The 14,292-nt window shown below is 43.2% G+C and overlaps 1 protein-coding gene across 3 annotated transcripts in view; it reads right to left on the bottom strand.

Annotated features, from left to right (window-relative positions):
- Positions 1-14,292, bottom strand: part of LOC135201483 (Y+L amino acid transporter 2-like) — a 67,143-nt gene that overhangs the window by 2,775 nt on the left and 50,076 nt on the right. For all 3 annotated transcript variants that reach the window (XM_064230659.1, XM_064230502.1, XM_064230578.1), the window contains 4 exons: positions 12,239-12,362; positions 9,733-9,933; positions 7,153-7,302; positions 6,669-6,846 (listed from right to left, as the gene is read on the bottom strand). In XM_064230659.1, coding sequence (XP_064086729.1) covers positions 6,669-6,846; positions 7,153-7,302; positions 9,733-9,933; positions 12,239-12,362 — 653 coding nt within the window. The remainder of the gene's footprint in view (positions 1-6,668; positions 6,847-7,152; positions 7,303-9,732; positions 9,934-12,238; positions 12,363-14,292) is intronic.

Here is a 14,292-nt window from a genome sequence, read left to right as displayed (position 1 = left end):
CGAAAACCGATTGGCATCTCCAAAAAGTCGCCTCCATCAAGTTCCGCACAGACATATTTTTTCTGAATGCAAGCGAAGTTGCGATGGCTCTCACCTCGTGAGCTTTCACTTTCAGTAGTTTAAAATGTTCTTCCTTACAAGCAACATGTGCCTCCGTAATAAGGCTTCTCAGAAAAAAGGAAAGAGCATTCTTCGACATGGGCCGAGTGGGGTCCTTTACAGAGCACCAAAGCACATCTTGATTAGCCTTAAGTTGTTCCTTCCTCTTAAGGAAATACTTCATAATTCTCATAGGGCAAAGAGTTCTTTCAGGCTCTTCCCCTACTAGAAAAGATAAACTACGAACTTCAAAGCTCCTGGGCCAAGGCCGTGATGGGTTTTCATTCTTTGCAAGGAAATTTGGAAGAAACGAACACACCATAGAATCTTCCTTAAACCCTACATTGCCCTCAATAGCTTGGAGCTCACTCACTCTCTTAGCTGTAGCTAGGGCCAAAAGGAAGATAGCCTTCTTCGTCAGATCCTTGAAAGAGGCTAAGCTAGGAGGTTCGAATCTAGATGATCCAAGGAATGTAGAACTACGTCTAGATTCCAGTTTGGTACCACATGAGGACGCTTAATGGTTTCAAATGATCTAATAAGATCATGCAAGTCCTTATCATCGGATATCTTTAAGCTCTATGCCGAAATACCGCTGCAACATACTGCAGTATCCCTTAATAGTTGACACAACCAGATGACATTCTTCTTTGAGGAAAATAAGGAAATCCGCAATTTGGGTCACAGAGGTACTGGAAGAGGAAATGTTCTTCCTCTTGCACCAACGTCTGAAGACATCCCACTTTGACTGGTATACTCGCAAGGTGGTGGCAAGGTCTCCTCGCTCTTGCGATTGCTTTAGCAGCTGTTGCTGAAAAGCCTTTCGCTCTGACCAAACTTTGGACAGTCTGAAGCCAGTCAGACTGAGTGCGAGGAGATTTTTGTGGTACCTGTCGAAGTGGGGTTGTCTGAGTAGATCGCTCCTTAGCGGGAGCGATTCTTGGAAGGTCCACCAACCATTCCAGTACCTCTGTGAACCATTCTTGGGCCGGCCAAAAGGGAGCGATTAAGGTCATTCTCGTTGAATCGGACTCTACGAACTTCTTGATGGTTAGCCCCAGGATCTTGAAGGGGGGAAACGCGTAGACGTCGAGTCCGTTCCAGTCTAGAAGAAGAGCATCTATTGCTAATGCCTCTGGATCCGATATCGGAGAGCAGTAAGGATCCAGCCTCTTGTTCTTTGACGTGGCAAAGAGGTCTATGTGTGGCCTGCCCCATAACTTCCACAGGCTCTGGCATACATCCAGATGAAGGGGTCCACTCTGTGGGAAGGACCTGATCTTTCCTGCTGAGGAGATCTGCTCTTACATTCCTTTCTCCCTGCACGAACCTGGTGAGAAGCTTGATTCCTCTTTCTTCTGCCCACAGAAGAAGGTCTCTTGCTGTCTCGTACAGGGAGAAGGAATGCGTCCCCCCCTGTTTCCTGATATATGCCAGAGCTGTAGTGTTGTCCGCGTTGACCTGCACTACCGATCTTCTGACTTTGGGCTCGAAAGCCTTCAGAGCCAACCACACAGCCATCAACTCCTTTCTGTTGATGTGCCAGGCTACCTGGTCCCCCACCCAGGTACCTGACACTTCGCTGGTTCCCAGAGTTGCACCCCACCCCGTGTCCGACGCGTCGGAGAACAACACCAGGTTGGGGGTCTGTGATTGAAGAGACAGTCCCTTCGCAAAGAGGTTGGGATCTGTCCACCATAAGAGATGTTTCTTGATGTCCTGGGATAACGACAGGGAGAACGTCAAATCCTGAGAACGACGACTCCAATTCCGATGAAGAAAGAATTGGAGCGGTCTCAGGTGCAACCTTCCTAGGGAAACGAATTGCTCCAGCGAGGAGAGCGTCCCCAGCAGACTCATCCACTCCCTCACTGTGCATACTTCTTTCCCTAAGAAGGTTGTTACTCTCTCGAATCCTCGGGCTATCCTTTCCTGCGAGGGAAAAGCCCGAAAACTCAGAGAGTTCATCTGTATCCCGAGATACACACACTCTTGCCTCGGGAATTAGTGACGACTTCTTGAAATTGACGAGAAGTCCCAAAGCCTTCGTCAATTCTAAAGTTACTTGTAAGTCCTTCAAACAACGATCTTCTGAATTGGCCCTTATTAGCCAATCGTCGAGGTACATGGATATCCTCACCCCTTTCAAATGAAGCCATTGAGCCACATTCCTCAAAATCCCCGTGAACCACTTGATGGGGCCGTCGAGAGGCCGAAACACAGAGCCCTGAACTGAAAAAATTTTCCCCCCCATCATGAATCTGAGAAACTTCCTCGTGGAAGGATGGATCGGTACGTGGAAGTAAGCGTCCTGTAAATCCAAGGAAACCATCCAGTCCCCTGGACGAAGTGCTGCCAGCACTGATGAAGGCGTTTCCATCGTGAACTTCTTCTTTTCTACGAAGAAGTTCAGGGCGCTTACATCCAACACCGGTCTCCATCCCCCTGAGGACTTCGGAACTAGGAAAAGGCGGTTGTAGAAGCCCGATGAATGATGGTCTGTCACTAGTTCGATAGCCCCCTTCTCCAGCATCTGATCTACTGCTAGATGGAGAGCTTGATTCATGATGGGGTCTCTGTACCTGGCCGTCAGTTCCCTTGGGATGGTCGTCAAGGGAGGTCTTTCGACGAAAGGGATGAGGTAACCTCTCCTCAAAATAGAAAGGGTCCAAGGATCCGCCCCTTTTTGGGCCCAGACTTCTGCAAACTCTAAGAGTCTGGCGCCCACCGTTGTTTGAAGGACTTGCAAGTTATTTGGGGGCTTTAACAGACTTGGCGAAAGTCTTACCCCTTCTTGAAGGTCTACGACCTCTAAACGTAGAGGTTCTTGATGAAGACGCCCCTCGAAAGGGTTCTCGAACACTTGCTTTTTCCTTCTTAGCCTTGGTAGGGAAGGAAGGGCGAGGTTTTCTTGCCGACTGTGCCAAAAGGTCCTGGGTGGCTTTGGCCGAAAGTGATCTTGAAATGTCCTGCACTCGATGTTTAGGGAACAACTGAGCAGACAGAGGAGCAAACAGCAAAGAAGACCTCTGGGCATGGGAGACAGACTTCGTTAAGAAGGAACAATAAACCGACCTCTTCTTCACGATCCCGGCCCCATACAGGGAGGCGATTTCACTCGCTCCGTCTCTTACCGACTTGTCCATACAAGACAAAACACACATAAGATCTTCTGGCGAAATTGACTCTGGCACTTCAATTTTCTTGGCTAGGACTCCCAACGACCAATCAAGGAAGTTAAATACTTCTAGCACTCTAAACATGCCTTGAGCATGTGATCCAATTCATTCATTGCCCAAGTTGTCTTAGCAGAGTTAAGGGCAGTTCTCCTTGTCGAATCTACCAGCGCCGAAAAATCCGAATCAGCCGAAGACGGTAGACCCAATCCTAAGGACTCTCCTGTTTCGTACCAGAAACCAGCGCGTCCTGATAACTTCGAAGGAGGAAAAGCGAACATCGTTTTCCCCGCTTCTTCTTTGGAAGCCATCCAGGAACCAAAACTCCTCAGTGCCTTCTTCATAGAAAGAGTTGGCTTCATCCTCACACAAGAAGAACTCTTCGCTGTCTTCGCCGTTGAAAAAAGTGAGTGAGGAAGGAAGGAGGAGCCGTAGGAGAAAGGGAATCCCCAAAAACTTGCTAAAGTAGCTCTGTAAGCTTCTTGTAAGAAGACACAGCAGCAGAAGTGTTCGGTTCCTCATCCGAACCTTCTAGGACGTCTTGTCGAGGCGAGCGCTGGAAGATCCTTAGGTGACGAAGGATCCTAGTAGGAGTTGAGCGAGAGGTTGGAGAACGCCCTCTCTTAGAAGAGTTCACATCCACTGGAGAACGAAGAGAAGATCTGGGATGTCTACGATGAGACTCCCTCTTCGAGGTAGACGGAATCTCAGCCGAAGGAGAGGTAGGGTCTCCTACTCCGAGAATCCTCGGAAATATCCACAGGGCGCTTACGAGGAGGCGAGCGCCTACTATACTCTTTGCGCCTATCCCGAGGCGAGCGGCTGCCAGGAGAAGAGCGCCTATCGAGAGCAGAGCGCTTGCGCGGCTCTCCATACCTGTCCAGTTGCGTACGATCAACGGAAGTTCGACTGGAAGGCGAAATGCGCCTACTAGGAGAAGGCTGCTTGCGAGACTCTTGACGTCTAACAAGAGGGTAACATTCAGGAGAAGGGCGCTTCAAAGCTAACGAGCGCCTACTTGGAGAAGGGCGCTTCCGAGATTCCTGTTGTCTACCAAGAGACAAACGGTCAGGAGAAGTGCGCCTAGAAGCGGGAGAGCGCCTACACGGAGAAGGGCGCTTGAAAGACTCTTGTTGTCTGCCCCGAGGAGAATAATCAGGAGTATGACGCCTTAAAAGAGACGAGCGCCTACTAGGAGATCGATGTGCAGTAGGCTCTTGGCGCCTACATTGCGGGGAGCGGCTAACAGCAGGCCGTTCTATCATGCACACGACTCCTACCAGACTCTTGATGCCTGTCAGGAGAGAAGTCACGATCCGACACTCGAGGAGAGTGACATCTGGACGAAGAACGCCTACTTGTATAAGGGCGCCTTCTAGAATCTTGAGGCTGCTGAGGAGAAGTCTCACGCGAGGGAGTTGAAGAAATAGCGTGATGAGCAGGTGCAGTGCGCTTACCGGAAGCGGGAATCCAATCTGGAGAAAAAACTTCTTTCTCCATAGAGCGTCCTACCGATGTTTGGCGCCTTGAAGTCGAAAGAGAGCCAGGCGAGCGAGGGCGCTCACGCGAGCCCCCTACTTCATACGAAACCTCCCCATATGAAGGAGAACGCCTAAAACGAGGAGAACGATCCTCTGAAGAGCGGCGCCTAGATCTCTTGATCGGAAGAGAAACGTCCTTCTTCCTACGTGATCTAACTGCTAGAGAGTCTGCTAGCGCCGTGATCTGCGCTTGAAGTCCCGCGAGTACTCTCGTAGGCGAATCTTGTTGTTCTTCCTCGGAAGCAGGCGCCGAGCGCGGAGCGCGAGAAGAAGAACGATCACAGGATTTCTTGGGTTTCTTCGCCTCCACCGACGATTCTTCCGGGAAAACCTCCGGACTAGAAGCCAAAGGACTGCAGGGAGCCTTCCAAGCCCTCTTCAACGGGCGCGACGCATCCGGGGAGTTCCAACCTCTCTTCGGAGAGGGAGACGACGAAGAGGAGAAGCATTGGCGTAGTAGCTCCTTCTTGTAGCGATCCGAGGCAGCCTGGGAGCGTACTTCAGGATCTGCCGAGGGGACGCCTGACCGGTGGGGGTTCTCCCTAGCCCTCTTGCGGCTTTCGACTTTCCTACTACTGGAACTGGGAGTCTGGAAGAGGTCTAGGCCTAGAGGCACTAAGGAGCCGGTCAGACGCACCCTCCACAACACTGGGGACACTGCACTGATCACTAACACTCTCCTTACCTTCCAACTGACGAATCTTCTGATCCATAGAACGAATCGTGGCTCTCAGAGCTGCCGCCTCCGAAGGCGAATCTTCGGCTTCGGTGCGGGGAGCAGGGGCTGCAACTTGGGAAGAAGGTTCTAATTCTACGTTAGTATTAGGATCCACATCCAACTCACTCATTCTAGATCTACTAGAACTTCTAGAGGAAGCCTTACGCACTCTATCACGTTCCAACTTCCTAACATAAGAAGAGAGAGCCTTATATTCTTCTTCATTCAATCCCTTACATTCACTACAAGGGTTAGCAAAAGAACATTCATTCCCCCTGCATTTCATGCAAACCGTGTGGGGGTCTACCGAAGCTTTCGGCAACCTCACCTTACATCCTTCATTCACGCAAACCCTAAACAAAACCGAAGTTTTAACTACCGAATCTAGGTCAGACATCGTTAAAGAAAATCAAAATCAAAATCAAACCGGTCCACAATCAGCGTATGCCAAGCCAAACAAAGCGAATACGTCACCAAAAGAAGTCCAAATTAACTCCAGGCAAGCGAGAATCGAAAAACTATCGAGAGGAACCGACAACAGTTGTTATCGTTCCCGCGACAGAGAAAAATCTGACAAGCTTACGGGAGTGGTTCGTACATCCGCCACCCAGCGGCGGGTAAGGTAGACCACCTGACCTACCTGTCGCGTGTGCCGCGAGATTTGAAATTCTGTCGGGAACGTCGGAGACTATAGCTAAGTATATATCTGTCAGGGAAGTTCATGTACAAAACACTGCATTTTAATCAAAGACTTGCTTTCAACTAAAAATCCAGGATGACTGGCTTTTGTTAAGTACGCATGGACCATAGCTCAAGGTATAATTTGATATTAAACCAGAATTGAAATGGGCGGAATATGTTAACCCGTTAATGGTTATGTCTAAGTGATGCGGTTGGCAATCCAGTCTTCTAAATACAGACAAGAACGCTGGTATAACAAGGCCTTGAATCTGATTACAAAGACTATAAACTGAAACACCTAAGGCCCTGAATTGGATTACCAAGACGAAAACCTGAAACACCAAACGCTTTGGCATTCCTCGAAGTTGCAAAGAAAACCCTCATGGGGGGGAAAGCAAAACATATATGATGGAAAAAAAACCAGCATGACATCTTCCCCGATGGGACACTTACCCATGAAGTTCTCGAGGCAAGGTGGCTTTTTCTCACGGTGGATGCAGACGTAGTACACAGGAACTCCAACAGAGATCACGAGGATTGCCACGCCCAGCTCGATGGGCCTCTGGATTATGGGCAGCACCACCAGGAAGAGGCATATGACGAAAAACAGGATTGGGAATCCGATCCACACCTGCCGAGAGGAAATGGGAATTCAGGATCTGTGCTGTTTGTGATTGTGATGTACGAACAGTTCATCCGCATTTAATATTAACAATTTGTCAAATATCTTGCAAACACATTTCAATATCTGTATTTGTCTTTTATCTACTTATAAATCTATAAAGCTATAAGACCACCATTCAATAGAATATACTTGAATGTTTACAGACAGGTGTCCCTAGACAACAGAAGACATATGCACGTCAGATACTTGAGGCTTTGTGTCAGCATGGATGACAATTTCTAAAAAATTAAAAAGATTCATTTATATGAATACCCTGATCGGCCTGGGTCTGTCTGGCTCCTTATAACGGAGCCACAGGAGAGCCGCTATGGACGTCAGGATGAAGGCCGACTCGGAGAACGAAATGTAATTGATCAGCACCGCGACGTCCGAAGATATCAACATGAACACCGTCATGAAGCCCTGCAGGAAAAGATGGGAGATTGAATGAATGAGTAAATGAATAACAATTTATGTAAACAAGGTCGAAACGGCTATGGTAACTGACACTGGTAATGTATGTATGTATATATATATATATATATAATATATATGTATAATATATATATATATATATATATATATATAGATATATATATCTTATAATGTAAGTTTTGTAATGCAATTATAATTTTGGTAATATGATTAATTCACCTCAGAACCTGTGTATCATGTTATGAAATGTATGTTTTGGTGTTCAGATTCCCACATATAAAGATAACACATATCAAGTAGTGCAATTTTTCATTTTGAAACATACGTAAGACAGAGAGAAAGAGTGAGCGCTTATTTAGCATGCCTTTGAAAGGGTTGTATTCACACTTTGAGAATGTCTTAGCTAAGCTGATTTCTTTATCGGCACAAACACGTGCGTAAGACCTCCCAGGCCGCATTGAGTCATTGAGGACCTTCCCTACAATGATGTTATTCATGGTTAACATAGAGAGATGACGTAATATGTTTTTGTCTTGCTAACTGCCCATATGCCGATACGCATATGGAGATAGAGGACTATTCATTCGATCTCGAGACCTAGCCGCTGGCGTGAGGGATAGGATCTCTTTCTCTCTCTCAAAATCTCTCGTTCACGCTCGCTCGTTTGCGAGGCTGTTTCATTAACTTAACGTAACTCACACTAATTTTGTATTTGAGGTGGTCACTCTTATAATTCTTAGTAAAATATGTGTTGTTTGTGGAATCTGAACATAGTATTATTTCTATTAGTTTTGTGAAGGCGCCCACGAAAGTGTAAAAGTGTGTAACAGGCCTTTAAGCTGCAGCTGCATATACAGGTATTTTATAAATGTTTTGAAGTGCACTTCGAGGTTTTATTTTACCATTGGATAAAATTATCATTTTCAATACATTTTTCTTTTGCTTTGTTCTTATGACATGTCCATTTTTATATGCTTAATGTTTGTACTGTCAATGCTTTAATTGTTTTCATATTATGCATTATGTTTTTTGCATTGTCTTTATTTTGTTTAACTAGTTTGAATAATATTCTATTGTGCAATTGTTTGAATCTAACACTTGCAAATTAATTTGTATTTAATTAAATTTCATTTCAAATTTAATTATTGCTTTATAATTTTATTTAATTAATTTTCTTGATAAACTTTGATTTAATTTTGCTTAATAATTAATTCAAGAGTTAATTAAACTTTTGTTTTCAAGTAATAACAATTTCCCTGAGATTGTGAATTTCACTTACAAATTTTGAATTTAGAAATAAAATTTTGTATTTAAAATTTATATGAGGATTTTATTATATCACCAGTATTATATTTCATTTTTGTCTGGGTAGAAATACAGAGTGGTAATTGTGCCGTTTCCCTCAAATGAATTAGAATCAGGGAAATACTTAGATTTGAAATTAGTGAAGGAGTGATGCCCTTTAATGAAGATTACCTCACATCTATTTTAATGAACTTTGACTGATTGCTTTCTTGACTGTTCAGTTCTATAAGGGATAACTATTACCTTTAGAGTATTCAGTCGTTTAGTAATTGCGATGAAGGGTCAGGTGTCTGGCTGTAGTGAGGTAAGTAATAACCAGGTACTTGAACAAACTGTGCCCTAAGTACAAAGGGTGTCCCAGACCCAGGAATAAAAGGGTCTCTTGTGCTAACAAGTACAAATGGTAAGTGAAATAACCAGACACTTGGCAATTTGGGTTAAGAAATATTAATGGTGTCCAGACACAGTTCTTTGGCTACTTCGTGCACCAAGTATTAATGGTGTCTAGACCCAGATACTCTAGGCCACTTCGTCACAATATAGTATATATTATATATATATATATAATATATATATATATATATATATATCAGATATTATATATATATATATATATAGATATATTATATATATATATATACATTATATATATATTTAGAGGTTTTAGCCTTCTTTTTTTACGAAGCTAGATATATGAGGTTGTAGTCCACAGGGGAAAAGAAAAGCTGAAATTCCTTTTAGTTCAACAGTTTTGGCCTCCACTGGCCCTTATCGAGAGTTGTTTATTAATAAACAGCTCTCGATGAGGGCCACTAGAGGCCGAAACTGTTGAGCTAAAAGGAATTTCAGCTTTTCTTTTCCCCTGTGGACTACAACCTCATATACTTTTAGGTAGGAGTATGTCATCTGAATGGCATGTAATAGATGACATGTAATATCATATTTAGGCCATAAATGTGTCCTATCATGAGGTTTGAAAGGTGTAACAGGAGGAAGACCTCGCAGTTGTTAAGATAGGGTTGAGAAAAGTACGATGGAGGAAAGAGAATACGAACGTGAGGTACAGAGAAAGGAATGAAAGGGGTTTCAGCTAGGGGCCATCTGAAGACTCACCAGGAAGAGCAGAGAAGGCACTGGCGTGTAGTTGTCCTTGTTGATCAGAGCCAGGATCTGCGGCAAGTGGCCCTGCCTGGCGCCCACGAAGAACAGGCGGGAGGAGGCGAAGATCCCTCCGTTCAAGCTGCCGAAGGTGGAGCACACGACGAAGAAGGGCATGGTCCAGGCCATCACTCCCAGCATCCGGTTTCCAAACGACTGAAAAAAGAAAAAGAAGAAGAGGGGTGAAGGAGTTCTTTCCCATTGGCTGAATTCCATATTGGTATTTTAATACATTTTACCAACTTAGCAATTTATTAATCAATTTTTTTCCTTTTTAATAAGTGAGATCTCCTCTCCTACTTCCCCCTAATGAGCACCATGTTCTTTGGAAGCTTGAATTTCAAGTTAATGACCCTTTTGGGGGCCTTGTTCCATATGAAGAGGGTTCATCTTTAAAATTATAATAATAATAATAATAATAATAATAATAATAATAATAATAATAATAATAATAATAATAATAATAATAATAATATAATAATAATAATAATTTGGGAAAAAACTCTCTATCACGAGAGTTTATACAATGTTCTAAGGGGTCCACAATAATAAGAATGTTAGAAAAGTTCGTGTATAATCTATTAACACTTGAAAAAAGCTTTCGACCCCTTCCCTGGGTTCATCTTCAGTCCTTGGTCTGAAGATGAACCCAGGGAAGGGGTTGAAAGCTCTTATTAAGTGTTTATAAATTATACGTGAACTTTTAACATTTTTCTTATTGTGGACACCTTAGAATAATATAGTAACAATAATATGGAAACCTTAAGACTACAATATACTACAGAATATATTTCCTTTCATGAAATGAAAATTGACAACACTACTTTGGGAGTTAACAGCTTTTTTATCGCCACTTCTGAAAGATGTTCTAAGCGACCACAGTGACTATCTCGCTCGTTCTTTCTTTTATGAATCTTGTAAAATTGATGACAGCTGTGCTACTACTACTAATTAATAGTAATATTTCTAAATAGGGCACAACATCACCTCACACTTTTGATCTCAAATTATAGTTAACATTCATTAATAAAGATAAGTCTAAAAAAATAATGTTAAAAACAGTCGTCTTATACATGTATAAGAACCTACAATTCGGTGGGATGCCAGACCTCACCATAACACAAAATAATACCCTTTGAAAAAAGAAAGTTTATGAGAATTTTGAAAACCATAACTCACACCCTAGTGTGTCAGTTGATTTCTTGCATAATATACTTCCTACAACAAACCTTTGTGGTCTGATACAAGCGGAAATGTCTGAAGATTATGAGGGTGGAATCACGGAATAAATATGAGAAAGACAGAGGAAAAGAAGATGGATGTGGCAGAAATGAGAATGCTTAGGTGGCTGTCTGGGTGACAAGAGAGGATAGGATCAGAAAGGACTACTTAAGGGGGTCAACTAAGGTGGTGGAATTATCAAAGAAAGTGCAGGAGGGGAGACTGAGATGGTATGGATACCTGTTGAGGCGAGATGAGGACCACGCTGGGAGACATACTATGGGGATGGAGGTTCAAGGAAGAAGAAGAAGAAGAGGGAGACCAAGAAAGAGATGGAAGGCCTGTGTGAGAGGAGACTTACATGAGAAGGGAATTGATGAGGCAGAAGCGCAGGATAGAAATAGATGGAAACGGCGACTCCATATAAAAATGGGAACCAGCTGGGAAGAAGAGGAATCACGGAATAGACTATACTCCGTTTTTTTCCATCTGTCCACCAGCCTGTGGTGTTTGCGTATGGTAACACTGCGTCCCGGCCTTTAGATAGTTACATTCAGCTTACATTCAACAATAATAACAATATCCTACTTCGAATATTAATGGTGTAATTCGAATACAATAAATTATTAAAACACTTTTCAGTTGCTAATGTACACCAAGATATCCTTTTATTTACCTAAAACTTACACATAGCGTAACTATTTAAAGCCCGGGACGCAGTGTTACCATAAGCAAACACCACAGTCGGGTGGACAGATGGGAAAAAAAACAGAGTATAGGATACATAATTCAGACCAGAGGGCACGCGCTGGAACCTACGGGGTCATTCAGCGCTGAAATGGAAACTACAGTAAAAAGGTTTGACAGGTGAGGCCAAGTGCTAGAAGCTATGAGGTAATTCAGCGCTGAAACGGAAATTGACAGTAGAAAGGTTTGACAGGTGTAACAGGAGGAAAACCTCAAAGCAGCTGCACTATGAATCAACTGTTAGGAGAGGGTGGACAGTAAGATGGAAAGATAGGATACGAAAGGAGGTACAGTTAAAGGGAATGAAAGGGGTTGCAGCTTGTGCCCTAAGGGACGCTGCAACGAACCGGAAGTAATGCCTACTGCAGTGCGCGTCGTGAAGATCCCTGACGGAGCTAGTAGTAGGCCTACCCACCTACGGGAGGAGCTTATGAGGGTAGGTTTGCACTAGACCTATAGCTTCCTTAGCAACCTAGACCTAAAGCTTCCTTACCACAGCTACTGCATTCGAAGCCAGCATCTCCGATTGCGTCAGGACGGCGAAATAGGCCAGGTTCGTCAGGAAGTAGATGATGGTGACGAGAGGCAGCGAAATCATGATGGCCCTGGGGAGGTTCCTGGAATGTACGAAAGACATCAGATACTTCAGCACAGTTCGTACTACTACATCGTATGACAACAGCACCCAATGAAATTAAAGTAGCCTATTCTGATTTTCAGTTATAAAAAGTTATACGTCAGCACGTTTGCACGACAATGGAAGATTATAAATCATATTACATAATGAATAAATGAAGAATGAACGTCACTGACCAAAATGATCTAATTAGGAACTCTAACAATTAGACTGAAGACATATTTCAAAATCATTATTAAAAAACACTAGTCACGCGAAACCAAATTCATAGCGAGTACCTTCAAACTGCAAGGAAATTGTACCTATAAAAGTATAAACCACAAACGCCAAAAACGAACGAAGGAAAGAAGAAGAAGAAGAAGAAGAAGAAGAAGAAGAGAGAGAGAGAGAGAGAGAGAGAGAGAGAGAATTAGTTCCGGAAGTATCCGCCCGGGGGTAGCCTGGATGTACCAAGTTGCGCGTAAGAATGGGGCATATCCCTCTTGACGGAGTCACTCAGGGCAGCAGGACCCCCCTGCCCCTCGCGTCGCGTCCCACCACAGCAAACAACCCCCCAACCTACCCCCACCCCCCGAGAGTGCTCACTTTACTACATCACAGATTGGTTAATAATATACTGCCCTCCCAGCTCGGCCTACGAACTTGAGAGAGAGAGCGTGCCACCGAATTATGGCCTTTGTCGAACCCCTGACATGAGAAGCTTTGGTTCGTGGGGTGGTCGTGGCTAGGCTGCTGTTGCTGGCGGCCTGAGAGAGAGAGAGAGAGAGAGACGCCTCGCCTCCTCCCCCCATAAACAGGTAAGCTTGGGATTCAGCATTTAGATACGTGTTCCTTTTTGTGTGTGCGTGTGTGTGTGTGTGTGTTTGTGTGTGTGCGCGTGTGTGTGATCAAATAAGCTGTCACTTGGTCGTATCCTGTGGGTAATGATGATCACGACCTTTCGCAAGCGTTGTAGCTACTGTGATGATGTGGTGGTCGTCTCTCTCTCTCTCTCTCTCTCTCTCTCTCTCTCTCTCTCTCTCTCTCTCTCTCTAAGGCTACTTTGTTGACGAGAGAGAGACAGAAAAGAGAAGAGGAGAGATTTATCGTGAACATAATAAAAATTAAATTAAATTGAAAATAAAATAGAAGAATATTAAAATTTCAAAATAAAATAGTAAGGATGAGATTTAAATTAAAATTAAAATACAATAATAAAAAAATTATAATAAAAACGCTAACTAATGCGGTAGACTTGTTCCATATGTATGGGGTTCATCTTCTGAATAATAATAATAATAATAATAATAATAATAATAATAATAAAAATGGATAAGTATCAAGATCTGAAAATAGAAATAAGAAGGATATGGGATATGCTAGTGGAAATCGTACCCATAATCATAGGAGCACTAGGCACGATCCCAAGATCCCTGAAAAGGAATCTAGAAAAACTAGAGGCTGAAGTAGCTCCAGGACTCATGCAAAAGAGTGTGATCCTAGAAACGGCACACATAGTAAGAAAAGTGATGGACTCCTAAGGAGGCAGGATACAACCCGGAACCCCACACTATAAATACCACCCAGTCGAATTGGAGGACTGTGATAGAGCAGCAAAAAAAAAAAAAATAAAAAAAAAAATAATAATAATAATATGCTGCAAGAAGACTTTCATTAATGCAGGTTTTATTGATAATAATGGCTAATTCAGTGGCGTGTATTTTGTATAGAAATTTCTCTATTCTCCTTATTGCTGACTTTTCTTCTGCACTCACATTGCTATTAAAATTGAATCTAAATTATTATTATTTTGCATAATATATTCAATTTGGCAAATACCACGTTTTTTGTCATGAATCCCCCATTTAGCGTTTTAATAGCAATTTGAGTACAGAAGAAAAGTCAGTAATAACTAGAATTGAGAAACTTCT

The sequence above is a fragment of the Macrobrachium nipponense genome, chromosome 11 (assembly GCF_015104395.2).
Source record: "Macrobrachium nipponense isolate FS-2020 chromosome 11, ASM1510439v2, whole genome shotgun sequence".
NCBI classification, from domain to species: domain Eukaryota; kingdom Metazoa; phylum Arthropoda; class Malacostraca; order Decapoda; family Palaemonidae; genus Macrobrachium; species Macrobrachium nipponense.
The sequence above is the reverse complement of the archived record's forward strand: the minus strand, read 5'-3'. Positions and strand labels throughout refer to the sequence as shown.